Consider the following 27,999-nt stretch of genomic DNA (forward strand, 5'->3'; position numbering starts at 1 on the left):
GGCATGGCGGAGCGGGGCGGCCGCAGGCGGAGCGGGGCGGCCCGGACGGCGGCGCGGACAACGGTTTCACTTTGAAGGGACGGCCGGCGGCGGCGGGGAGGACTGGCCCCCGGCAGGTAGTGGCGGCGGCGGCGGCGGCCCGGCGGAGCCCAGGCTGCGGCCTGAGGGGCCTGAGGGGAGGCCTGGGCGGGAAGGGGAAGGAGGGCGCCCCCAGGCGCGGAATGCGGGAAGCGGGCTGGAGGCCACGGGCTGCGCGGGCCGCCGGGAGCGGGTCGCGGCCGGTCGAGGAGCTTGAGGGGTGGGGGGAGACTGCCTGTATCTGGAAATGGTACAGGTGAAGGTTGTGTAGGGGCGATCGTGGTTTGGGGAACTTACGGATCCCTTGGCGGGGAGGATCAAAACGGGGCGGATGAAGTTAGCTAAAAGGCAGCCGGATTTCCTGAGTCTCGAGTAGTTTTAAAGGGAAGAGAACCTTTCGGGTGAGGGTTTTGGCGTTAGCTGGCCGCAGTTTGTTGAGTCCGACTTTTTTTTTTTTTTTTTGTTCCTTCTGGAAAGCCATCCAGGCGACAACAGGGCCTTCCAGCCTCGCGCCCTGGGCCGGCTCTCCTCTGCAGATGTGAGAAAGGGAAACATTTCTGCACCCGCGCCTCCTGCCTCTGTCGGTTGTACTCTCCCTGGGCGTGTGCAGAGCAAAAACTAGAACAAAGCTCGGCTGCTTAGGAGGCGAGAAAACCGGTTGCCTGTCGTGTTCAAATTTACCGTATATAGAGAAGAGACTGCCTCCCACGAAAACATTTGGTCTCTGTGTATATCTTTTTGTATTCTCCTTTCCCACATTTTCGGGGCCGGGGGCGGGGGGTGCGGAGTAGTCCCTAAAGTATGGCTCCCTTCCCCAGAAGTAGAAATTAAAAGCTAGTGTTTCCTCCTTTACCTGTGGAAAATTCAAAACTGCTACTTTTTTTTTTTTTTTTCTAGTTTGGTGCTCTGGTTGTCAGATGTTGGAAGTCAGTAGACAGAACATACTCTCCATGGTTTTATATCCGTTCTGGGGTGCAGTGATTAACACTGAACTTTGGTTCCTCTAACTCTTGCCTGGGTCGATAGAGTTAAGCTGGAGCTTTGCTTCGAAGGATAAATAAGGCACAGCCTCTCGACTGGACATAAATGGATCTGAAGACAGCAGTATTTAACGCAGCTCGAGATGGCAAGCTCCGGCTTCTCACCAAACTGTTGGCAAGCAAATCCAAAGAGGAGGTTTCCTCCTTGATCTCTGAAAAAACAAATGGGGCCACGCCACTCTTGATGGCCGCCAGGTATGGGCATCTTGACATGGTGGAATTCCTCCTAGAGCAGTGCAGTGCCTCCATAGAAGTAGGGGGCTCTGTCAATTTTGATGGGGAAACCATTGAGGGGGCTCCACCTTTGTGGGCCGCTTCTGCAGCAGGACATCTGAAGGTGGTTCAGTCTTTGTTAAATCACGGAGCGTCTGTCAACAACACGACTTTAACCAATTCCACGCCCCTTCGAGCTGCCTGTTTCGATGGCCATTTGGAAATAGTCAAGTACCTGGTAGAACACAAAGCTGATTTGGAAGTGTCAAACCGCCATGGGCATACGTGCTTGATGATCTCATGTTACAAAGGACACAAAGAGATTGCTCAGTATTTACTTGAAAAGGGGGCAGATGTCAATAGGAAAAGTGTTAAAGGTGAGTTCATCTTCTTCATTTTAATTTTTTTAAGTGTTTGCCATTTATTTTCAGGAAGTGTGATGCATAATTTTAAGCAGTGGTGTTAAGTAAGCCAGCATTGACAGGCCTCTTTTGATTAGGTGTCCCTTCCTAAAAAAGAGCTCTATCACTGTGTTAAGCAGCATTTTCTCTTTTTATTTGGAGTGACTTCCAATTCTTAGAAAGTGGGTTCCCCAAAGTTTAGAGCATGTTAGTGGCAGTTGATCTGAATGATTAGACTTGTGTTTACTTAATATACTTTGATGTGATACATTATTCTAGGTTTTATTTTTTTAGAACACCCTTGTAGTAGAAACTACTATATTTAGTGAGTCATCATTTTGTTTATTTTAGGTAGGCATTTCATTTGTTATTCCATCAGGGAAGACCAGGCCATACTGACTTGGAAGGATTAATATCACTGAAAAGAAGAAAATCTGTTTCCTTATTCCCTACTTATTGTGTGGCCAGTAGAAAATCCTTTTATTAAATATAGCAAGAGGGAAGGCAGATTTTTTTAAACTGCTGCAGTGCCGAGAGCAAAACAAGGACTAGGTTGAGCAGATGTGGATTTGTTGACTAGCAACAGTGTAAATATCTTTGTCCAAAAGAGGAGCTCAGGTTTATGGTTGTATATACTTTTTTAGGATATTTTTTTAACTGTTAAAAACAACTGCTATGATAGTATAATATTGATGCTTAATGTTATTTTCCTTACATATGTTTGTTTATACAAAGGAAAGTTTCACTGTCTGATATTAAAAAGCTATAAAATTTAAAGGAGCATACATACATGATAAAAAAGAATCATACAATACAAATTGATTTATAGTGTTTGCTATGAAAAATCAGTCTTACTACCTTTCATTTCTAGATCTCCAACCACTATTTACAGTGTTTTGTGTGTCCTCAAGATAGTCTGTGCAAATGAAAGTATATTTGTCTGTATATCTCTCCCTCTTCCTTCTTTGTTACTTGATATATACTGTTCTTTTCTTTTTTTAATTTATCTTGGATATCATTCAACTCCAACACACATAACTGCCTCATTCTGTTTCGTGGCTACACAGTATTTCATTGTATGCGTGTGCATAATTTATCTAGTCCCTGTTGATAGGCAGTTAGGTCACATCCAGAATAAATAGTGCTGCTGTGAATGTTCTTGAACAAATGTATGTGTCTTTGCACACTTCTGTGAAAACAGCTCTATTGTAAATACCTATAAGTGGATTTGCCGAATTAAAATGAATGCTTATTTGTTATTATGTTAGGGACTGCCTCTCAGAGCAGCTAAACCTCAAAATTACGGGTCCCTACAAAGTTACTGGATATATTTACTGAAGTTAGTATAATCTTTTAAAAAAAGATTTGTCATAAAAATGATACAGTCTCATTGTGATTTTTTTAATAAATTTTTTTTCCCAACCAAGTATAAAAATCTCATAAAATTCCAGCACTTAGAGATAATCCTCCTAAAGATACTGAATTTTGCATTTAGATATATGTATGCAATTTTATTTTATATGCTCTTCTGTACCTATTTTTTAGCTTAATAAATGTTATCCTTAATGGCATTAATTATAGCTGTTTAATTTCAATAGCTGCTTACTCTTCTGCTAAAGAAGTTTTACATTGCTTTGCTTCTGGCTTCTCACTATAAGAAATGTTTCTTTAAACATTCTTGTAGATTCATTGTTTCTGATTATCTTTGAGGTAGGTATTGAGTCAAAGGACAGCATGACTTTTTTTTCCCTGAAACAGTCACCATTCTTTTAAAGAATGATTGTTTTGAAAGAACAAATTACTGCTTAATTGGCCATGTTAGTATTGGGAATGCTTTGAAATCATACCTAGAAGAGAAAGGGTTAAAAGAAATGGCTGCATGTTAGGCTTGTTGAATTTTTAGTTTGTTTCAGCTTTTTATTCATCAACCTAATGATGTACAGATTGTTGGTAAACTCATGTATTTAAATCAATTTGGAGCATGTTTTAAACTCATGTCATTGGAGGGATGAGTACTGGTACTATTTCCCTTCTGTTTTTCGAAATTTTTTATGCTTCTAAAGGTATAATATTTGGGAGAACTGTACCATAAATAGCCCATATTTTAGTGAGCATTTTTCCTTAGTAAACTGAACAATATTTAACTTGATTACCTTGGTATTTAAGAAGACTGTTCCTTTAAACACAATCATCATACAGTTTTGTACTTGAGGAGGTATATGCTCTCTCTTGGCTAATTCTAGAGTTTGTTATTTTTTTAAATATACTTTTTTTTTAAGGTACATGTAATTTTTTAATACCAAAAATTGTTTTATGTAGCTTCAATTTTATATACATATATATACAAACAAACATATGTATTATTACACGTACATATAATATATCACTTTGTGAGCAGTATTTGAATTTTTGTATGGTGCCTTTATTTGACAGTGAGTCTTATTTAATGAATGTTGGGAGCAGATTAAAGTACATTTGTACCTCCCCCACTCTGATCCTGAAGCTTCCATTCTTTGATAATTACTCTCTCATCTACTATTCAGATTTTTTCATTTTTTAATTTTATGGGTTTGGGGTAATAAAAAAACAGGAACCAATTGAAACTGAGGCAGGAGCACTGTAGAAGGATCTGGTAGAGCATCAAGAAAGGATTTTTTCCCCCCACATTTTTTATCCTCATCCAAAACATGGGAAAAACTCATAAGACTAGGGGTAAAATGGAATGATTTCTTAGGAAATTTTATTTTATATGTCAGCTGTTGGAAATGGTTCTGAAGAAAGAAAATGCCAGTAGATTATGCTTGATCTGCTAAAATGTAAAATTCATGTGACTTCTACCTTCCATTACTTTTTAACAGGCAGTTAGCATTTGAATATATTAGTTAACCTCTTTCCATTACTTTTTAACAGGCTGTTGGCATTTTGAACATGTTTTAACCTAAAGGTGGAATTCATTCATTAATTGAGAGTATTTATTGAATTCCTTGAGTGTGCCAGGCTGTTAGGAAGGAAATGACAACACACTCCAGTATTCTTACCTGAAAAATCCCATGGACAGAGGAGCCTGATGGGCTACAGTCTGTGGGGTCACAAGAGTCGGACATGACTTAGCGAAACCACCAGCTTACAAGATGAGTAAGACAAGATTCAGTCCTTGATTCCCTGCTCTTGAGGAGCTCATGGTTTGATTGGAGAGACAGTTCATAAGCAGATACTTAAACCACAATATGGTAAGTGCAGCAGTAGTGTTTTCTTGTCTTAGATTTTTGGAAATACTTTATCCCCAACTAACTCATTATCTGAGGGGGCAGTGGGTTCCCATGGCATTTAGAAAGAGGAGAAAAACAGATATTTTATGTGCTTTTCCATTTAACATAGCAGTTGATTTTTGAGACAGGAAAGTTGGTTGCTATTTAAACAGAGTCCCTAAATGAGAAGTGATTAGACAAGCCCATCTTAGAGCCATCCACATTTATCTCAGTATTTCATAGTTATAGTCATTTTTGACTTTTTGACTTTAATTGGTCCTTTTTAATTTGAGTTTTTTGTTTTTGTTTTTTTGTTCTGTTCTTATTTGAGGTTTTTTTTTTGTTTGTTTTCAAATGCCAAAAATAAACAAAAGGCTTAGAGTAGGACTTTGCAGATCTATGAAAAACTTAAGTCCTTAATTCAGCTGGAAATTGAGCAGCTGAAAGTGATTGAGTGCTAGAGATCCATAGAATGGCTCTGAGTTGGAATTGGGGAGACTGGCCCCAGAGGACACACTATCCTTAGGCATGGGTCGATCACTTTTAATTATCCAGGATAATTAAACAAATTGGTAATCAGATAATTCCTGTACATTTTCTGTCGGCAAGGTATTGTGTCAAGATGTTGTGGAAGCTTTGAAAAGATAGAGCACATCACATGTGTTCGCTGTTAAAGGAATAGTATAAATTCATTCTATAGAATTTTGGAAGAGTAACTGGAAAGGCTTCATGGAGAAGTTAAACTGGGCTGGAGGATTGCTGGAGTTCAGATCTGCAGCAGGGATCTGATACAGTTTTTAAGCCTTAAGGAATGATGTAAGGAAAGGCACATTGAGAAATATGCTTGGCGGGTACAGAAACTGGAAAGTAGGCATATTTGGACCAGTGGGCACTCAGGGCTAAATTTTATAGGACATTGATTTCCAGGTAAAGGACTTTGATTTTATTCTTTATGCAGTGGTAAGCCGGTGAATGTGTTCAGTAAGGAATGACTGAGTTTTTTTTTTTTTTTTTTAAGAGAACCCTATCTTACAACATTCTAATTCTATTACATTGTGAGCTCTTTGAGGTTAGAGACCTGGTGTTTGTATGCATGTGTTAGAGAAATCCCGACCACAATGGACGTTTGATCAATAAGCTTGTTGAATGAATGTGTTGCATTTAAGAGAGGAAAGAGTATGAGCTCTTTGATGGCAAGGACTGTTTTCTAGTCATTTTAGTACAGAAATACATACATGAAGACATTGGGACGGTGATTGTGAAAAATAAGTGGTACAGGTGGAGCTCTAGAGCAGTTCAGAAAACAAACTCATGTAGGCTCGTAAGTATAGACACTAGGTTGGTGAAAAAGTAACTTTGGCTTCAGACCATGAATTTTAAATCATTATAACTAGGCTCAAACACATCATTATTAATGAAAATAGGAACCATTACAGTCAACACATTTTTGCCAACGAGTTTGTTTATTCCTGTAGCATAAAAATTTGTGCTTCAGGATTCAGTGAACTCTTGGAAAGCACTTTCTGCCTCCTGTTTGTTGTGGAAGTATTTTTCATGCAAAAAGTTGTGGAGATGCTTGAAGACATGGTAGTCAGTTGGTGAGAGGTCAGGTGAATATGGCAGATGAGGCAAAACTTCGTAGCCCAGTTTGTTCAACTTTTGAAGCATGGTTGTGTGACGTGCTGTTGGGTGTTGCTGTGGAGAGGGATTGGGCCCATTCTGTTGACCAATGCCAGCTGCAGGCATCACAGTTTTCTGTGCATCTCCTCGATTTGCTGAACATACTTCTCAGATGTAACGGTGTCGCTAGGATTCAAAAAGCTGTACGGATCAGACAGGCAGCAAGCCAGCAAACAGTGACCGTGACTCTTTTGGGTGCAAGTTTGGATTTGGGAAGTGCTTTGGAGCTTCTTGGTCCAGCCACGAGTCTGGCCGTCACTAGTTTCTTACAATATCCACTTTTCACTGCATGTCACAGTCCAGTCGAGAAATGGTTCATTGTTGTTGCATAGATTAAGAGAAGACGACACTTGAAAATACAGCGTTTGTGATTTTTGGTCAGCTCATAAGGTATCTACTTATCGAGCTTTTTCTTCTTTCCAATTTGCTTCTAATGCCAAATAGACCATAGAAGGGCCAGCGTTGACTTCAGTAATTTCTCGTGTAGTTTTAAGAGGATCAGCTTTGATGAGCCTCTCAGTTAGTCATTGTCAACTTCCAGTGGCCAGCCACTGTGCTCCTCATCCTCAGGGCTCTAATCTCCTTTGCAGAATTTCTTGAACCACCACTGCACTGTACGTTCAGTAGCAGTTCCTGGGCCAAATGCGTTGTTGGATGTTGCGAGTTGTCTCCATGGCTTTATGACCCATATTGAACTCAAATCAGAAGATTTCTTGAAATTGCTTTTTCTCTAACGTCACTTCCCTAACTCTAAAATACTTCCCTGGTGGCTCAGATGGTAAAAGCGTCTGCCTACAAAGCTAGATACCCAGGTTCGATCCCTGGGTGGGGAAGATCCTCTGGAGAAGGATATGGCAACCCACTCCAGTATTCTTGCCTGGAAAATCCCATGGATGGAGGAGCCTGGCAGGCTACAGTCCATGGGGTTGCAAAGAATCAGACATGACTGAGCAACTTTACAATAAGTCATTAGCAAAAAACATAAAGTGAGAAATGCACATGAAAATGATGTGTAACAGAACCGCATTTATTTAAGAATGTATTCCAGTATCAAATGGCAAAGTTCAACTGCAGTTATTTTTGCACCAACCTTAATAGCTTTAAAAGGATTTGAGAGAGCTAGTTCAGGCAGTTTATTTGCCTGTTGATTATGGACATTTTCTAACTTAGGTGCAAGTGGAGAAAGTAGAGAGAAGAATACTTTAAACTGCTATGTACTTACCATCTTGCTTCAACATTTATCCACATTTGCCAGTGTACGTTAAAAAATACATTTCCTTCATCCACTTATTTTGTTATCTACAGTAGTTTAAAGCAAACTCCAGGCATTCTTTCTCTCCCACAGTATAGGCAGTTTTATGTATAGATGTATTTCAATCAAGATGATTTTTTTTTTTAAAGATCCTTTTTTTTTTTTTTTGTTACCCACTGTAAATCCAAAAAGAATACATAAAATCTCCACTGTAATTAAGAATGGTTTGAAATAAGGTAATGGACAAAGATAATGACTTGCCATGTAAATAGGTTATTTGTATACTTCAGGACTTAAACCCTGATGGATCAGTTGGTAAAGATGCCAGAGACCCCAGTTCGATTCCTGGGTTGGGAAGATCCCCTGGAGAAGCGATAGGCTACCCAGTCCACTATTCTGGCCTGGAGAATTCCATAGACTGTATAGTCCATGGGGTCCCAAAGAGTTGGACATGACTAAGTGACTTTCACTCTACTCCACTTAGGACTTAAAGAGTGTTGGAAACTGCAATTCTCTTTCTCTTTGAGAACTCTAGCTTAGCTCTTGGTTACCTCAAAAAACACCTACTAGCAGAGAAGAGTAAAAGAGAGGGATTTAAAAATTTCTACTTGTAACATTCTGCATTTATTTTGATTTAATAATAATATTTAATAGTTGAGTTCGTTAATTTTTTTTTTTTGGCCACACCACACGGCACGTGAGATCTTAGTTCCCGACCAAGGATTGTACCCAAGGAGTCTTAACCGCTGGACCACCAGGGAAATCCCAAATTCAGTAACATTTCAATCACAGACCAGGTTGCTCCGCAAGCTGTTTCTTGTTCATTCCTTCCCGGATCCCCTGGCACACTTCCTCTGTGTCCTCAGGGAGATGTGGCATCCCACTGGGGAAGCTAAGCTGTAGATGGTGTCAGTTGAGTGCAGTAGGAGGCTTTCCATTGTGTTCCTCTATCCCTGGAGATGAGGCTGGGAGCTGTGCTCCTTTAATATCCTAAAGGGTTCCGCTCTACCCCTTCCCACCTCTCCCTTAACACACGTTGCTGTTGTTGATTAGTTGCTAAGTCATATCTGACTGTTTCGTGACCCCATGAAATGCAGCCCGCCAGGCTCCTCTGTCCACGGAATTTCCCAGGCAAGAGTACTGAAGTGGGTTGCCATTTTCTCCTCCAGGGTATTTTCCCAAACCAGGGATCAAATTCATATCTCCTTACCAATAAGCTATTGGTTTAAGTAGCTAATACCAGGAATAAATACAGGAATAAAATGCTTGAAATCAGTGTTTTTATGCAGTTGAACTGCACACCTCCCTCCCAGTCTTCATCGGTAGACCTCTCTTAAAGACTCAGCTTAGCCCCAGCTGCAGGGTTGAAAAATGGATGCCAAGCACAGCAGGCTAAAGAGGAGGGATGAGAACTGTTTTTGTGCATTTCCAGAGGAATCTATTACAATAAAAGAGCTTTTAATTGCTGCTTTTATCAGTCGAAACTTACACTTTACTAAAAACACACTTTGGTTTTAAAAGAGCTTTGACACATAACTCACATACCGTTCACCCATTTAAAGGGTTTTCCCTGGTGGCTCAATGGGTAAAGCATCTGCCTACAATGCGGGAGACCCAGGTTCGATCCCTGGGTTGGGAAGATCCCCTGGAGAAGGAAATGGCACCCCACTCCAGTACTCTTGCCTGGAAAATCCCATGGACTGAAAAGCCTGGTAGGCTACAGTCCGTGGGGTCGCAAAGTCGGACACGACTGAGTGACTTTCCCTTCCCTTCCATCACTGATTTTTAGGATGGTCATAGATTTGTGTAACCATCACCACAATTAGTTTCTCATCCCCCCTCCCCCCCAAGACCCCTTACCCGTTAATAATCACTGCCATTCTCCGCTTCAGTCCATCTTCACCCCCAGGTGCACTCGTCTTCGGAATTCACTCAGACTCAAGTCCATCGAGTCAGTGATGCCATCCAGCCATCTCCTCCTCTGTCTTAGGCAACCACTGATATTTCTGTCTTGGTAAATTTGTCTGCTCTGCACATTTCTGGTAAATGGAATCATACTATGTAGTCTTTTGCAACTTTGACTTAGCATAGTGTTTTCAAGACATCCATTTTGCAGCATCAGTGCTTTTTATCGCTGAATAACCCATTCTGTACGTACACTGCATTTATCCTTTCATCACTTAATGGGCATTTGGGTTGTTTCTACTTGTTTGCTATTACCAATAATGCTGCTATGAATATTTGTGCCCGAATTCTTCTGTGGATATATATTTTTCATTTCCCTCAGGCATATATGTAGGAATAGAATTTTGGGGTCATATGGTAACTATATTTTTAAGGAACTGCCAAACTGGGTCTTTCAAAGTCACTGCGTTCCTATCAGCATTAAGAAGGGTTCTAATTTTTCCACACCTTTACAAACATGTTATTACTCTTTTTTAAAAAAAATGATGAGCTTTTATTTATTTTTGGTTGCACTGGGTCTTTGTTGTTGCTTCTGAGCTTGCTTTCGTCTCGGCGAGGAGGAGCTGCTCTGTAGCTGCAGTGTGAGGCCTCTTCATCGCAGCAGCTTCTCATTGCGGAGCTCAGGCTCTAGGCTGCGCAGGCTTCAGTGGGTGCAGCGCGTGAGATCAGTTGCTCTGCTGCATGTGCAGTCTTCCTGAAGCAGGGCTTGCGCCCATGTCCCCTGCACTGGCAGGCAGAGTCTTAACCACTGCACCACCAGGGAAGTCCCCCTCCTTTTTTAACATAGTTTTCTTAGTGGCTGGGAAATGGTGTCTCATTGCGGTTCTGATTTCTTGTTCTCCAGTGGTTAATGATGTTGAGCATCTTCTCATGTGCTTACTGGTCATTTGTATATCTTCTTTAGAGAAATGTCTTCTTATCCTTTGCATGTTTTAAAATTGGGTAATTTATCTTTTTATTACTGAGTTGTAAGAGTAATTTACAACTCTTGTTGGAGTTGTAACATCACTGACTCGATGGACGTGAGTTGGCATCATTGATTGGAGTTGGCATCACCAACTTGATGGACATGAATTTGAGTAAGCTCAGGAAGTTGGTGATGGACAGGGAAGCCTGGCGTGCTGCAGTCCATGGGGTTGCAAAGAGTGGAACACGACTGAGCAACTGAAGAGTAATTTATATATTCTGAGTACAAGTCTTTACCAGATATATGATTTACAAATACTTTCTCCTATCCTGTGGATTTTCACTCTTTTGATGGTATTGTCTAGAGCAATTTGGATTTTCTTTTACAAATTAATTTTTTTTTTAAATCTGACTTTGGATCACTTCGATTTGACTTAAGAAAATTGTTAAAAATAGTCTAAAATAGTCTGAAGGTTTACTGATACCTTTTACTACATGGATAAAAACTTTCTGTGGATCAAACTATAATCTAGTAGACTCACTCTATTCTTGCTGTGGCATATAATGTTTAAATTTAGAATAAAGAGGAATGGAGGATTTTCATTTCTATATGATATAAAACAGGTCTGTTTTAAACTTCTATGCTTAACACTTGATATAGTTACTGGACATGTTAGCTATATGGCAAATATCTACATAGCAAACAAGAAAATAAGTATTCTTTTTCTATTTCCTTTCTGCTCGAAGTAGCGAAGACCAGGAGTATAGTCATCACTTGGCCCCATCTTGGCTCACCTGAATCAGAATCTGTATTTTGCTGTGATCTCTGGTGTTTTTTACTTTAAAGTTTGAGAAGCACAACATTATTTGACTTACACGAAAAACATACACAAAGTTTGAACTCTGTGAAAACTTTTAAGAAAAGCGGAATCTGTTAAATTGATATTGTTAGAAAAAGCAGTTTAAATTATAATAGACATTTTGCATTTGTTAAATATTTTACAGCTTTTATGAAGACTTTTTCATTTCATTAAAAAGATAAATTCTGTTTCCTACTTGGGAGTACTTTGAAAACTTGATCCTAGTGAATCTTAAGTAGTTTTACCCAAATTGAGATATTTATAATGCTGTATTGAAGTTCTTGTATAATTTAAGTGGTTGGTGACAGTCACTTATTTATTGTTTAGTCAATCCCTTAACATCTGGTTTGGAGCAAGGGAACTCTTCGGACTCAGACTAATCCTTACTCAGAATACTAGTATGTTTTTGGATTATTAATTTTAGAAAAATCTTGACTCCACCGTTAGGTACTTTTCACAACTGAGCATAAATTCCTATCTCTTTTGAGCCTGCTATCAAAAATTACGAGTCTCTTTAAAGTTATCAGCATTTAGGACTGGCACTTAACACGAGTCTTCTTGACGAATACCATCATACTTTAATGTGTGAGCACTTCCCATAGTCAGTTCAGTTCAGTCGCTCAGTCATGTCTGACTCTTTGCAACCCCATGAATCTCAGCACGCCAGGCCTCCCTGTCCATCACTAACTCCCGGAGTTCACTCAGACTCATGTCCATCGAGTCAGTGATGCCATCCAGCCATCTCATCCTCTGTCGTCCCCTTCTCCTCCTGCCCCCAATCTCTCCCAGCATCAGAGTCTTTTCCAATGAGTCAACTCTTCTCATGAGGTGGCCAAAGTACTGGAGTTTCAGCTTTAGCATCATTCGTTCCAAAGAATACCCAGGGCTGATCTCCTTCAGAATGGACTGGTTGGATCTCCTTGCAGTCCAAGGGAGTCTCAAGAGTCTTCTCCAACACCACAGTTCAAAAGCATCAATTCTTCAGCGCTCAGCCTTCTTCACAATCCAACTCTCACATCCATACGTGACTACTGGAAAAACCATAGCCTTGACTAAATGGACCTTAGTTGGCAAAGTAATGTCTCTGCTTTTGAATATGCTATCTAGGTTGGTTATAACTTCTCCTCCAAGGAGTAAGCATCTTTTAATTTCATGGCTGCAGTCACCATCTGCAGTGATTTTGGAGCCCCAAAATATAAAGTCTGACACTGTTTCCACTGTTTCCCCATCTATTTCCCATGAAGTGACGGGACCGGATGCCATGATCTTCGTTTTCTGAATGTTGAGTTTTAAGCCAACTTTTTCACTCTCCTCTTTCACTTTCATCAAGAAGCTTTTTAGTTCCTCTTCACTTTCTGCCATTAGGGTGGTGTCTTCTGCATATCTGAGGTTATTGATATTTCTCCCAGCAATCTTGACTCCAGCTTGTGCTTCTTCCAGCCCAGTGTTTCTCATGATGTCCTCTGCATATAAGTTAAATAAGCAGGGTGACAATATACAGCCTTGATGTACTCCTTTTCCTATTTGGAACCAGTCTGTTGTTTCTTGTCCAGTTCTAACTGTTGCTTCCTGACCTGCATACAGGTTTCTCAAGAGGCAGGTCAGGTGGTCTGGTATTCCCATCTCTTTCAGAATTTTCCACAGTTTCTTGTGATCCACACAGTCAAAGGCTTTGGCATAGTCAATAAAGCAGAAATAGATGTTCTTCTGGAACTCTCTTGCTTTTTCCATGATCCAGCAGATGTTGGCAATTTGATCTCTGGTTCCTCTGCCTTTTCTAAAACCAGCTTGACCATCAGGAAGTTGATGGTTCACATATTGCTGAAGCCTGGCTTGGAGAATTTTGAGCATTATTTTACTAGCATGTGAGATGAGTACAATTGTGCGGTAGTTTGAACATTCTTTGGTATTGCCTTTCTTTGGGATTGGAAGGAAAACTGACCTTTTCCAGTCCTGTGGCCACTGCTGAGTTTTACCAATTTGCTGGCATATTGAGTGCAGCACTTTCACAGCATCATCTTCCAGGATTTGAAACAGCTCCACTGGAATTCCATCACCTCCACTAGCTTTGTTTGTAGTGATGCTTCTTAAGGCCCACTTGACTTCACATTCCAGGATGTCTGGCTCTAGATGAGTGATCACACCATCGTGATTATCCGGGTCGTGAAGATCTTTTTTGTTCAGTTTTTCTGTGTATTCTTGCCACCTCTTCTTAATATCTTCTGCTTCTGTTAGGTCCATACCATTTCTGTAGTAGCCCAGTGAACATGGCTGTGTTTTCTTCCTTCATGGTTTTAAAGCACTGTTTCTGTGTTATTATATAGTTGAAAGCTAGTGTATTTGGATGATTACTATTTTAACTTTCTTTGGAAATAACTTTTAACACTTAATGTATCATCAGTTTGATTTTATAGAAATGTCCATATAATAGACACATCTTTTGAGAAATCATAAAAAATTTGCCATTTTGAATTCAGTACCAGAAATTTTATATTTTTTCAGAAATTTGTTTTTTCTTAATCAGGCATTGAGAATTGTATAATAAGGTACTGGTGACCCTTGAACAACATGGGTTCGAGCTGCAGGGGCCCATCTATATATGAATTATTTTCAATAATAACTATAATACACACTGTCTGAGGATAAGGAACCATGGATACCAAGGGCTGACTGTAAGTTGTCTACACTTGAATTTTCCACGGCATGGAGTTTCAGTGTCCCTAATCTCCGAGTTATTCAAGGGTCGCCTACTCTTAATCTTTTTTCTTTAGCTGAAGGTAAATTCATTAAATTTTAACGCTAAATACCCTTTATTTCACTTTTTAGAGAAGATAGGTATTTTTAACTAATTAACTTTTGGCTGTGCTGGGTCTCATTGCTGCCCACGAACTTTCTCCGGCTGTGGCAGGTGGAGGCTCCTCCCTAGTTGTGGCGCACGGGCTTGGTAGTTGTGGCTCATGGGCTTAGTTGCCCTGCGGCGTGTCATGAGGGATCTTAGTTTGCAGACCAGGGATCCAACCCATGTCCCCTGCATTGATAGGTGGATTCTAAGAGGCACGTAACCCAGGGAAAATGCCTGAGTTGAATCTTCAGTAGTACCTGGCAAATAATATTATGCATTAAAAGTTTAAATCATTGAAGTTACCTAGCAAGAGTTAGATGTGATCTTACTAATCTTTGGCATATATAGTTTAGCACAGACTACTCAAAAGGCCACGGTAACTTGATTTTTAAATTCAGCTTGTTATATTTTTTCCAAGGACCTTGCATTCATAGTGTATCTAATTCTTGAATGAAAGAACAAAGGGAAATATATGTAGTAAATATAATAGACTATTATATACATATATCATTTTATAAAGTACTTATATGTTGAGACTCAGACTTACCCCAGAAATGGGAACATAAATATATGTGTCCTGAAAGAAAACAAAGTTTGTGAACAGACATGGGAAAATGTTCTGGATACCCAGGTATTAGTTCAGTTCAGTCACTCAGTGTCTGACTCTTTGCGACCCCATGAATTGGAGCATACCAGGCCTCCCTGTCCATCACCAACTCCAGGAGTTCACTCAAACTCACGTCCGTCAAGTCGGTGATGCCATCCAGCCATCTCATCCTCTGTTGTCCCCTTCTCCTCCTGCCCCCAATCCCTCCCAGCATCAGGGTCTTTTCCAATGAGTCACCTCTTTGCATGAGGTGGCCAAAATATTGGAGTTTCATCTTCAGCATCAGTTCTTCGAATCAACACCCAGGACTGATCTCCTTTAGGATGAACTGGTTGGATCTCCTTGGCAGTCCAAGGGACTTGCAAGAGTCTTCTCCAACACCACAGTTCAAAAGCATCAATTCTTCGGCGCTCAGCTTTCTTCACAGTCCAACTCTCACATCCATACATGACCACTTGAAAAACCATATCCTTGACTAGATGGACCTTTGTTGGCAAAGTAATGTCTCTGCTTTTGAATATGCTATCTAGGTTGGTCATAACTTTCCTTCCAAGGAGTAAGCATCTTTTAATTTCATGGCTGCAGTCACCATCTGCAGTGATTTTGGAGCCCTCGAAAATAACGTCTGACACTGTTTCCACTGTTTGCCCATCTATTTCCCATGAAGTGATGGGACCAGATGCCATGATACCCAAGTATAGAGGTAATATAATTACAGTTAATTCCAGTGCTAGAAGGAATACCGTAGAAGCATTCTTTTGAAGGAATTTATAATTCTTTTGAATTATAAAGATTCAAAAAAATCTTTTGAAAGATTTTATGACTCCTTTGGAAATGAATTAAAGATGTCTCTTAAGCTGTCACACGTTTCTGGCTCTAAGGTAGGGATTAATTTTTATGTTATTTGTTTATTGAAGTACACTTCATGTACAATAAATCCATCCTTTTTAGTATATAGTTCTCTAAGTTTTGATGAACATAAGCAGTAATATAATCACCACTACAATATGGATGGAATGGAAAACTCCTGTATTGCCCCTTTGCATTCTCTCAGTGCCCACCCTCTCGCAATCACTGGTCCCTTATCTGTCCTTACAGTTTTTTAGGCATTAGTCTTATAGTGAAAATTCTAAAGCAGTGCAAATGTCCATCAGCAAAGTGTTTATGTAAATTGATAGTATCTGTGTAGTTCATGTAGACCATATGTACATGGAACATGACAGAATGACTCAGATGTAGGTGAAAAGCAGGAAACAGTTGTATATTTTCTGATTACAACTTTATAAAAATATACTATTTATAAAGACTTGGGAGACATGACATAGTTGCTTTAAAATTATGCTTTTCGGACTTCCCTGGTGGCACACTGGATAAGAATCTGCGTGCGAGTGCAGGGGACATGGGTTCAGTCCCTGGTCCAGGAAGGTTTCACAGGCAGAGCAGTTAACCCTGTGGACCACTCTTCTGAATCTGCTCCAGAGCCCGCATGCTGCAGCTGCCCTGCCCGCGTACCCTAGAGCCGGTCCTCCGCAATGAGGGAAGCAGCAGCTGGGGGAAGCCCGCACGCTGCAGCGAAGAGCGGCCCCTGTTTATGGCAACTAGAGAAAACCCATGCAAAGCAACGAAGGCCCAGTGAAGCCAGAAATGAATAAATAAAACTAGGCTTTTGTTTTGGATTTGGGTGGGATTTTTTTTACCTGTTGTCTAAACTTTTAAGTAATGAACTGGGCTATAAGTTGAAGATTTTTTTAGGGCTTCTAGGGCAGGGGCATGAAAGTATGCTGGTTGTATACTTGTTAGAATAAAGACTATATCCACCTGCTAAGATTTTACTTTTTAAAGTTATTTTGTCCTTATTTGAAATCATGTTTTGTGATATCTAGTGTTAAAAATTTAAGAATCTACCTTAGCTTTGATACTGTGCTAACTGCTATCTGGGATGTAAAGGAAATACAGGCTCTGTGTGCTTTAGGCCATTTAGGTCCGAAAACTTATTTGTGAGGTCAGAACATATTATATTACTTCCCTTGTGGCCCAGAAAATAAACAGTTTGCTTTCAATATGGGAGACTTGGGTTCGATCCCCGGGTCAGGAAGATCCCCTGGAGAAGGGAATGCCTACCCATTCCAGTATTCTTGCCTGGAGAATTCGATAGACAGAGGAGCCTGGCAGGCTACAAACCTACACTGTTGCAAAGTCGAACACAACTGAACAACTAATACAACACCAACAACATATTGTGTGGGCTTCTCCAGTGGCTCAGTGGTCAGGAATCCGCCTGCCAGTGCAGGAGATGTGGGTTTGATCCTTGGATTGGGAAGGTCCTCTGGAGAAGGAAATGTCAACCCACACCAGTATTCTTGGCCTGGAAGATCCCATGGACAGAGGAGCCTGGGGGGCTACAGTCCATGGGGTCACAAAGAGTTGAACACGACTTAGTGTCTAAACAATAGCAGCAGCATGTTATGTAATGTCTTACACGAGGTATTATATGAGTACTTATCAGGATGAGTGAAACATTCATTCGCCAGACATTCTCAAAATGATAATATAACCAAGAAAGCTTCTTTGAACAGCTAAAATCTGTTGAAACATGGCAGAAAAGTTAAAAAGTAAAGAAGGAAGAGTATATTGCAGGAAAATTAAGAGGCACGAAGGTGGAAGTAAGCAGGACTGTTTGTGGGGCTGGAAGAGGTAACGTAGGATAGAGTGATGGGAAGGCTAAGCAGCTTCTCTGCCTTGTGTATAGCAGATATTGGTAATGTCTTTTGAGTCAGAATAGGTGTTGGCCAACTGCCCCAGAGATCAAATTCTGCCCACCCCCTGCGTTTGTATTGCCTGAGAGCTAAGATACAGTTTTTGTATTTTTTAGTGGTTGAAAAAAATGAATAATATTTCAGGACACAAAAGCCGTATTAGTGTCCATAAATAAAGTTTTGTTGGGTAACAGCCATTCTGTTAATTTAACCAATTGCCTGTGGATACTTTTTGTTATATGGTAGAGCTGAGTGATTACAACAAAGACTGTATGTCCTGCAAAACCTTGAATACTATGTAGTCCTTTATAGATCAAGTTTGTGGCTCCTGGGCTAGATACACAGAGCAGCGTTCATACTGGAGGTGACGAGAAGTGAAGCTGGAGAAGTAGGGTAGGGAAATATTTCTCTTTTCAAAAATCTGTTTCCTGTAGTGTTTCTTCTTATGTGTGTTTCCACTACCAAGATTAAGCTTTGCTTCACATAACATGCCTTCTGAAACTGTAGATTTCTGCTTTGTTGCTTTCTCACCCTCTCACAGATAATGGTTTGAGAATCAACGCTGTAGAGTTTTAAAATCCTAAAGATTTTCGGCTGTTTCCTTAGAGGAAGCATAAAAGCTTTTGAGTTGTAAAGTAATGTGATTGGTAGAAGTTTTGTTATGAGGTTTATTTTTATTAGAAATAACTTATTCACAGGAGTATAGTATGACTAGCATTTAAAATACCGCCTTAGATATGTGCAGTACATTGAAATGGCAAATGGGAGGCATGGATTTTTATTTTAATACTGATTCCTCTGGTTTCTATTTGTAGAACAAGTTTATCTTTTCTACTTTGCACAGTTACTAATATAAGATTACAAGAGGGCAATGGTTAATAAAATCACTGGTACCTTTTTTCTTCATTTATATCTGCTTTTTATTATTCACTTCTAGTTTCTCTAGGCTTACTTTACTTTTTTCCGTATAACTTCTTGAGATGGAAACTTAGCTGTTTTTTCAAACAGCCTTTCTTTTCTAATGTACATTTAAGCATACTTTTAGTCATATCCCATAAGATTTTTTATTTAATGTTTTTATATCATCCAGCTAAAAATATTTTCTACTATCCTTTGGGATTCCTCCTTTGACCCATGTGCTATTTAGAAGTATATTTTTAAATTTCAAGTATGCTGAGATTTTTCTAGGGTTTTTTTTTTTTTTTTTGGCTGTGCTGGGTCTTTGTTGCTGCACACAGGCTTTCTCTAGTTGAGGCAGTTAGGGGCTACTCTAGTGCCCCTGGGGCTACTCTAGGGTAGGGGCTTCTCACTGCATCAGCTAGCTTCTTTGGTTGCGGCTCCCAGGCTCTAAAGCAAAGGCTCAGTAGCTGCGGTGCAAAGGCTTAGTTGCCTTGTGGCATGTGGGATCTTCCTGGACCAGGGGTTGAACCTGTGTCCCCCTGCATTGGCAGGTGGATTCTTAACCACTGGACCACCAGGCAAGTCCCATTTGTTTTTAATATAACTTGTATTGTGAACTTAGAACATATTCAGTGGTTTCAGTCACTAGACATTTATGTGAGTCTCATTTTATGGCCTAGACTGCGGTCAATATTTATATGTGCTCCAAGTATCCTTTCCAAAAAGAAATGAAACTCTCTAGAGTTCATTATGTGAAGTCAAGTGTGCCTTAGGAAGCATCACCACGAACAAAGCTAGTGGAGGTGATGGAATTCCAGTTGAGCTTTCAAATCCTAAAAGATGATGCTGTGAAAGTGCTGCCCTCAATATGCCAGCAAATTTGGAAAACTCAGCAGTGGCCACAAGACTGGAAAGGGTTGGTTTTCATTCCAGTCCCAAAGAAAGGAAATGCCAAAGAATGCTCAAACTATCGCACAATTGCACTCATCTCACACAGTAGCAAAGTAATGCTGAAAATTCTCCAAGCCAGGCTTCAACAGTATGTGAACTATGAATTACCAGATGTTCAAGCTGGATTTAGAAAAGGCAGAGGAACCAGAGATCAAATTGCCAACATCTGCTGAATCATCGAAAAAGCAAGAGAGTTCCAAAAAAAACATCTACTTCTGCTTTATTGACTATGCCAAAGCCTTTGACTGTGTGAATCACAACAAATTGTAGAAAATTCTTAAAGAGATGGGAATACCAGGCCATCTTTCCTGTCTCCTGAGAAATCTGTATGTATGCAGGTCAGGAAACAACAGTTAGAACTGGACATGGAACAACAGACTGGTTCCAAATCAGGAAAGGAGTACATAACAGCTGTATATTGTCACCCTGCTTATTTAACTTATATGCAGAGTACATCATGAGAAATGCCAGACTGGATGAAGCACAGGCTGGAATCAAGATTGCTGGGAGAAATATCAATAACCTCAAATATACAGATGACACCACCCTTATGGCAGAAAGTGAAGAACTAAAGAATCTCTTGATGAAAGTGAAAGAGGAGAGTGAAAAAATTGGCTTAAAGCTCAACATTCAGAAAACTTAAGATCATGGCATGTGGTCCCATCACTTGATGGCATAATAGATGGAAAACAGTGGAAACAGTGTCAGACTATTTTTTGGGCTCCGAAATCACTGCAGATGGTGACTGCAGCCATGAAATTAAAAGATGCTTGCTCCTTGGAAGAAAAGTTATGACCGACCTAGACAGCATATTAAAAAGCAGAGACATTACTTGGCCAACAAAGGCCCACCTAGGCAAAGCTATGGTTTTTCCAGTAGTCATGTATGGATGTGAGAGTTGGACTATAAAGAAAGCTGAATGCCAAAGAATTGATGCTTTTGAACTGTGGTGTTGGAGAAGACTTTTGAGAGTCCCTTGGACTGCAAGGAGATCCAAGTCCATCCTAAAGGAAATCGGTCCTAAAAATACTTTGGCTACCTGATGCAAAGAACTGACTCATTTGAAAAGACCCTGATGCTGGGAAAGATTGAAGGCGGGAGGAGAAGGGGATGACAGATGGCATCACCAACTCAATGGATATGAGTTTGAGTAAACTCCGGGAGTTGGTGATTGATAGGGAGGCCTGGCGTGCTGCAGTTCATGGGGTCTTAACGAGTCAGATACGACTGAGCGACTGAACTGAACTGATTGTGTTCAATTTTCTGTATCGTTACTGATTTTGGTCTTCTATACTGAGAAAGGTGTGTTGAAATGTATTATTAGTGGATTTATCTGATTTTCTTTGTAGTTCTGTTGATTTTTGCTTTATTTTGCTGTGTTTTTAGATGAAAACAAACAGAATTATATCTTTATGTTGTTTTGAATTTCATATTATAAAATATTTCTTTATCTCTAAACATGCATTTTGTTTTAAAGTCTACTTAATCTCATATTTTACTATCAGATAGCTTTCTTATGGTTAGTTTTTGCCTAAGATATATATATATATTTTTCATCATTTTACATCAGCCTTTTTCTGTTCTTACATTTAAGGTATTTCTCATGTAAGCAGCATGTAGTTGAGTTTTAGGTGTTTGTATTTTTAATCTGATAGTTTTTATATTTTAATGGCACATTTAGTTTGTTGTATTTAATATAACTACTTAGGTATTTGGGTTTTAATCTCCTTGCTGATTTTTATTTTTCCAGCTATTTTGTAGTCTTTGTTTCTGTTGTCATTTGGATTAGTTTTCATTTTTTCAATTTTTTTCTGTATTGTAGGATATGTAGTAATTATCTGCATGTATACCCTCTATTATTTTAGTGGTTCTTCTAGATAGTACTACTTTGACTTATTAACCTCTAACATAAATTACTAATTTTACCTTTTTCTAAGCAATGCAGAAATCTTAGAATACTTTAACTCATTACCATCATTACTTGTATGCGATTACTATCAAGCATTTTTCTTTTATACACGTCTCAAACCCTGTTTTAATGTTTAAAGTCAATATTTATTTAGATATCTCCCAAATAAGTTGGCATTTATTTTCCTTTAGTGCTTTAAGGCTTCTTTTGTTTCTGATTAGAACTTTGCTATCAATCTAATTGTTCTTTTGCTGGTCATTTCTACCTGTTCTTTTGTTCTAAGATTTTTCTCTTTGTCCTTAGTATTCAGCAGTTTTGTTGTAGTGTGCCTCGGTGTAAGTTTCTTTTTTATCTAGCCTTCTTGTTTGTAAAACTTTTTAAAATTGTGGCTTAATCGTTGATCAGCTTCAGAAAATTCTCAGACTTTATCTCTGTAAATATTGCCTTGCCTTGGCCCTTTTTCTTCCTCTAGAATTCTGGTTTTAAGTGTATTAATCCTTCTGACATCAATTCCTCTGTCTCTTATAGTCTCCTGCTTTTTCATCCTTTCACTTTCATGCGTCTTTCTGTGTATTTTCATCTGACTTATTTTCTAGTTCACTGATTGCTTATTCAACTGTGTGTAGTCTGCTTTTAAAGCCACCCATTGAGTTTTTCAGTTCTAGAGTGTTCATTTTGTTCTTTTTTTTAGTTTCCAGTTTTCTAATTCTCAAAACTTTAAGTCCTTCTGAATATTCTAAGCATAATTGTTCCTTCAAAGCCTTGTGTTGATAGCTGTATTATCTAGGTCCTCTGTTGGGCCTTTCTCTTCGCTCTTACTTCTCTTGGTTTTTGTGTTATGGCTCCTGATTTTCTCTTCCGTCCATTATGTTCGATTAGATACCAAACATTGTAGATGAAGAATATGTATATAAATAATTTGAACCCGAGTGTGATAATTGCTTCATCTAAATAGTATTTGTATTTGCTTCTGGCTTTTGATTACATATGCCAGCAGTCCTGGATTACTTTAATTCCATATCAAGATGATTTTAATTTCCATTTCAGTTCCTGTGATGATGGGTTTATTTGCGCTTCATCTTAACTCCTAGAGAGCAGCCCCACAGAGCTGTACCCTGAAGTGTAGCGGGATTTCTTAATGGGCTCCGGACTTTAGTTTTGTCCTCTAGCCCTACAAGATCAAAAGCTCTGCTCAGTTTTTCAGCTGTCTCTTCCACAGTCAGTAGCGGTCGATGGGGGAAATATCCCCAAATTCTGGACTTAACTAATTTTTTTTATTCTCCTGGATGTTGTCTCCATATGAGCTCTTACCTAGTGTCATACAGATTTTTCAAAATGCACTTCTCAGCTTTTCTAGTTCTTAGTGAGAAGGGATCCTATTACCGCTGCCGTTACTAGATGTGAGTCTCTTAGTCCTTTAAAACAAAAACCATTTTTTTCAGCATATGGTGTATTCAAAATATATGTATTTGCTGCATTTTTATTCTTGATTTTATTACTATGAATGGAGAAGAATGCCATCTAAGCCTTCTTTATTACACTGTCTATTTCTTAGGAAAAAAGGAAGTATTATGGATCCTTAATTCAAGAGCATTTTCAAAAATATACTTAGTAGTAGTCATGTTTAATTGAAACTATTTTGAGCAAATAACAGGAGTAGTCAGAAGTTCTGGGCTCTTGAGTGCTTGGTTACTATACACATTGCAGAAACCTTCTATCAGACACTGAAATGCTGAGTCAGAATAAATACACAGATGTTGTCAATGTAATCCCTGTAGATACAGAAGACAAATAAGCAGGATACATTTGTGAAGAGATTAAAGTCCTATTATAACTTGCGCTTTTTTGAGTTTTAGTTGTAGGTTTGTAATGTGAAGGATTCAGATTTAAACCACTTTCTAGAACATATCCTGCACCTGGGGTTCCCATGGCCACCCCCACGTTTGGAGTTAACATGCAGTCGTACTCATGGCTAAGATTTATTCCAGTGATGTAGTAAGGACATGAATCTGGATCATAAGAGGAAAGGTCCAGGTGGGGTCCAGGGGACTCTTGTGCAGGCTTGTTTATGCTCTGTCCTTCTTGTGAAAGGTCATTCAGAGCACAGTCTTCTCCTAGCAACGTAAATGTAAGCGTGTAATGTTCCTGCCCAGGGAATCCCATTTGATTGATTAGAGGCTCAATGCCCGAGTTTTGATTGGGTGCTGGTTACGTAGGCATCCTCTGCTGAGCCTCCCGGAAGGAAAGCAGGTAGTCCGCATGAATTCACCCTTATCATTTAGGGAAACTTAGGTCTTAGAACTGTTTACCAAGCAGCATTCCAGATGCCAGCCAAGGACCATCCTTGCAAGCAGGTCTTTCTAAGAATAGCTGTCTCAGCCAGCTAGGTTAGCTCTTTTCCACACACATGCCTAAAGTGACTCACTGTTGAAGTTTTCTGTAAACACTATGTGAATACCAAAGGTCTGCATGATAATTTCTGTTTTGATCGTAAGGAGAATGTTTATCATTAAGCTTAGGTAGCTAAAATAACTTGAGTGGTTATTATGTCTTCGTATGTTCCATCCATACAGGGCTTTTTATTAGTGTGCCAGTGCCTGTTGTCAGTTTTAATCCATGTGTGGGAAGAAGCGGACAGTATTAGAACATTTAGTACATCTAAAAAGAATGTTTAAGAAAGTTAAATTACAGTGGGAAGTAATGCATTATGAAAGGACACTTCAGATGTCTCCTTTTAAAGTTCATATTCAACCACCCACGTGTTTTTTAGATTTCAGTGGATTTGTTTTTCTTATGGGAGTTTTTTGAAGAAAGTACTTTGTTACCAATATTTTTGACTAAAGCTGAAGTTCACTTGGCAATCTGGAAATACTGAAAAAATAACTTCTCACTCTTAGAATCAAATTGAAGAATCTTAGATACTTACAGAATAGATTTCTTGTTTATAAATGTGGAATCTGACTCAGAAAGTTATGTGACAGCAAAACTGCACAGCTGGTTAATTTCATCAGTTTTTAGTTGTAGAATATATACTTGAAAACATCAAAAAATACCAAAAGGGCCATGGACTAATTTTGAATTTCATTTAGTGACTTTGAATATCTTTTCATGCCTAATTTGGTCATTTCATTTATTCAGAGAATTTAACCAATATTATTTTTCCCTTGCTGTGTGTCAGACATTAATTTTAGGTGCTGGGGATCTTTTCTTCTTATTTGGAATCAAATTAAAGTATGTCTCATTGAGGGTGGCTTGGAGCTGCCTACTTTTCTTTAGGTTTTAAAGTACACTTATGTATTACATTGTATCCTGGTTCCTCAAAATATGTTATTTCTTTTTCCTTCTCTAAGGTAATACTGCATTGCATGATTGTGCAGAGTCTGGAAGTTTGGACATTATGAAGATGCTTCTTATGTATTGTGCCAAGATGGAAAAGGATGGTTATGGAATGACTCCCCTTCTCTCTGCAAGTGTGACTGGTCACACAAACATTGTGGATTTTCTGACTCACCATGCACAGACCAGCAAGACAGAACGGATCAATGCTCTAGAGCTCCTGGGAGCTACATTTGTAGACAAAAAAAGAGACCTCCTTGGGGCTTTGAAATACTGGAAAAAGGCAATGAACATGAGGTACAGTGATAGGACTAATATCATTAGCAAACCAGTACCGCAGACACTAATAATGGCTTATGATTATGCCAAGGAGGTAAACAGTGCAGAAGAGCTAGAAGGTCTTATTGCTGATCCTGATGAGATGAGAATGCAGGCACTGTTAATTAGAGAACGCATTCTCGGTCCTTCTCATCCTGACACCTCTTACTATATTAGATATAGAGGTGCTGTCTATGCAGACTCCGGAAATTTCAAACGATGCATCAACCTATGGAAGTATGCTTTGGATATGCAGCAGAACAATTTGGACCCTCTCAGCCCAATGACCGCCAGCAGCCTATTATCTTTTGCAGAACTGTTCTCTTTCATGCTGCAGGATAGGGCTAAAGGCCTGCTGGGCACCACTGTTACCTTTGATGATCTTATGGGCATACTGTGCAAAAGTGTCCTTGAAATAGAGCGAGCTATCAAACAAACTCAGTGTCCAGCTGACCCATTACAGTTAAATAAGGCTCTTTCCATCATTTTGCACTTGATTTGCTTATTAGAAAAAGTTCCTTGTACCCTAGAGCAGGACCATTTCAAAAAGCAGACTATATACAGGTTTCTTAAGCTGCATCCAAGGGGAAAGAATAACTTCAGCCCTCTTCATCTGGCTGTGGACAAGAATACTACCTGTGTAGGGCGGTACCCTGTCTGTAAATTTCCATCTCTGCAAGTTACTGCAATACTGATAGAATGTGGTGCTGATGTGAACGTCAGAGACTCTGATGACAACAGTCCCCTCCATATCGCTGCTCTGAACAACCATCCAGACATCATGAATCTCCTTATTAAATCAGGTGCACATTTTGATGCCACAAACTTGCACAAACAAACTGCTAGTGATTTGCTGGACGAGAAGGAAATAGCTAAGAATTTGATCCAGCCTATAAACCATACCACGTTGCAGTGTCTTGCTGCCCGTGTCATAGTGAATCATAGAATATACTATAAAGGGCACATCCCAGAAAAGCTAGAGACCTTCGTTTCACTTCACAGATGATATTTTGACTGTTAAAGCACGAATTGGTAACAGTTGTTTCATAAATGAGCACTGTTGTGATAACACCAGCATTCATTTAGCTTGATCCCATTGTGCTCTCATTGGCTAAAGCATTGTAAGCATCAAATTTACAGGATTGGTTTCCCAGTATTTAATATAAATAGACCATATAATATATTGTTTGTGAATTACTGAGAAATGAAATGTCATATTCAGTTTCTAAAATTGTCTGCCAAAGGCTTATCCATTCTGATTTTGTTTGCGTTGGGTGTTTGGGACGGAGTTAACCATTTTTCAGTGGTGTCTTTATACTTTTCTGATTTGTGAATTTTATACAATTGAAGGTCTTTTTTTCTGCTTCTTCCCTCTTTTCTCCAAACTTCTCTCCTGTTTCCACTTTATTTTTAACTTAACCATTTCTACTTAGCAGTTTTTCTCCCCTCATGGGCCCATGTTAAGTTGTATGAACTTTATGGACTTGTTACCATTTGCAGTTTACCATAAGTGCTTTATCTTCTCTATGCACGGGCTTCAACTTGACTGTTGTATGTTAGCATATTTCTATGCAGCAGTTGGTCAGCTTCAACTCTGAAACACTGTTAACTATGTTACAAAGTTCATTTTATGAAAGTACTCTTGTAGCATGACAATTTGTAGAGCTACAGGTTAGCTACCAGAGCTTGAGCTTTTTTGTTGTTTTTTTCTTTACATCTGAGATTTCTTTTTCTAATCCACTGAAATTATTGTGTGCTAAATTTGGGAAGCAAATCTATTCTAACTCGTTAACCCAGTTGAGATTTAGGTCTGTCATCTTAATATATCATGCAGTAAAAGGAAGACTCTTCACAAAGTAACCCACCTTTCATGCTACGCCAGCATTGTCCTGCTTGTGCCGATGATGTGATTAAATGTAGAGAATTTGCTTAAATTTAACCTCAGAGTTTATCACACAGCTTTATGGGTCACATTGAAATATTCAATAATTGAACAGCAAATCACTTTTAGTTACTAAAAGAGCTGAAGCATGTCAGTGGCATGATGCTTGCCAAGCCAGACCTAGGCATCTAGGATAATTAAGGTATTTTAGTATGCCATTTACTGCCATAGTATCAAAGGTCAGTAACAGTGTTCTTTCTTTCTTCAAGCTTAAGTATACCTTTGAGGATAACTTGCATGGATTACTTTGGTCTCAATTATTTGTCACCATAATTAAACACAAAAGATTGCAGTGCTTCCTGTTCCTTTACTGAAAATTAACTTTTTTCTCTTTCTTTTTTTTTTTCTTCCTTTCTTCCCCTTGCTTCCTCCCTTCTTTCTTTCTTTCTTTTTTTGGTTGCTGTTTTGTTTTTTTAACAGCTTTGCTAATGCCACAGAAAGGGCTCTTTTAAACTTAAGAAAAAATAAGTGAAAAGTACTAAAAAAGTTCAGGTAATTATCATTCAGCACTTTATTGTTACTCAGAATAAAATTTATGATGGCGTATTTGCCTTGCCAATGTCTTAATAAAGTTGTTCTGAATAAAAAGCTCCTTATTGGTTTCAGAAAAACTCAGTTTACCTGTGAGTTTAATGAGCTGGATCACTTGGATTTTTGTGTTGACATTTTATTCTGAGGGTGGATGTAGTGGTATTAAGAGTTGTCATTGCAAACAGTCATGTTAGGTTTATTTCATCTTTACTCGATAAAAAACTTGTAATGAATTATAAATAAATAAAAAAGCTTTAGACTCAC

At 39.1% G+C, this 27,999-nt stretch overlaps 1 protein-coding gene and 1 non-coding gene across 2 annotated transcripts; both read left to right on the forward strand.

The window, feature by feature from the left end:
* LOC120852637 (protein fem-1 homolog C) lies at positions 1 to 27,999 on the forward strand. Its single transcript, XM_040225975.1, has 3 exons — positions 1 to 116; positions 976 to 1,708; positions 24,959 to 27,999. Exons 2-3 carry the CDS (start codon positions 1,165 to 1,167, stop codon positions 26,266 to 26,268), a joined length of 1,854 nt encoding a protein of 617 aa, XP_040081909.1. The 5' UTR covers positions 1 to 116; positions 976 to 1,164; the 3' UTR covers positions 26,269 to 27,999.
* On the forward strand, positions 9,480 to 9,551 carry TRNAC-ACA. The gene has a single exon. It is a non-coding gene; the product is annotated as a tRNA-Cys (tRNA).

This window comes from Oryx dammah, unplaced genomic scaffold (genome assembly GCF_014754425.2).
Source record: "Oryx dammah isolate SB20612 unplaced genomic scaffold, SCBI_Odam_1.1 HiC_scaffold_26, whole genome shotgun sequence".
Taxonomy (NCBI): domain Eukaryota; kingdom Metazoa; phylum Chordata; class Mammalia; order Artiodactyla; family Bovidae; genus Oryx; species Oryx dammah.

Bases quoted from the DNA above. Each gene is read 5' to 3' on its own strand.
- LOC120852637 (XM_040225975.1), top strand. From the start codon at position 1,165: ATGGATCTGAAGACAGCAGTATTTAACGCAGCTCGAGATGGCAAGCTC. The intron at 1,709-24,958 runs GTGAGTTCATCT...TCCTTCTCTAAG, and splicing joins CAATAGGAAAAGTGTTAAAG to GTAATACTGCATTGCATGAT.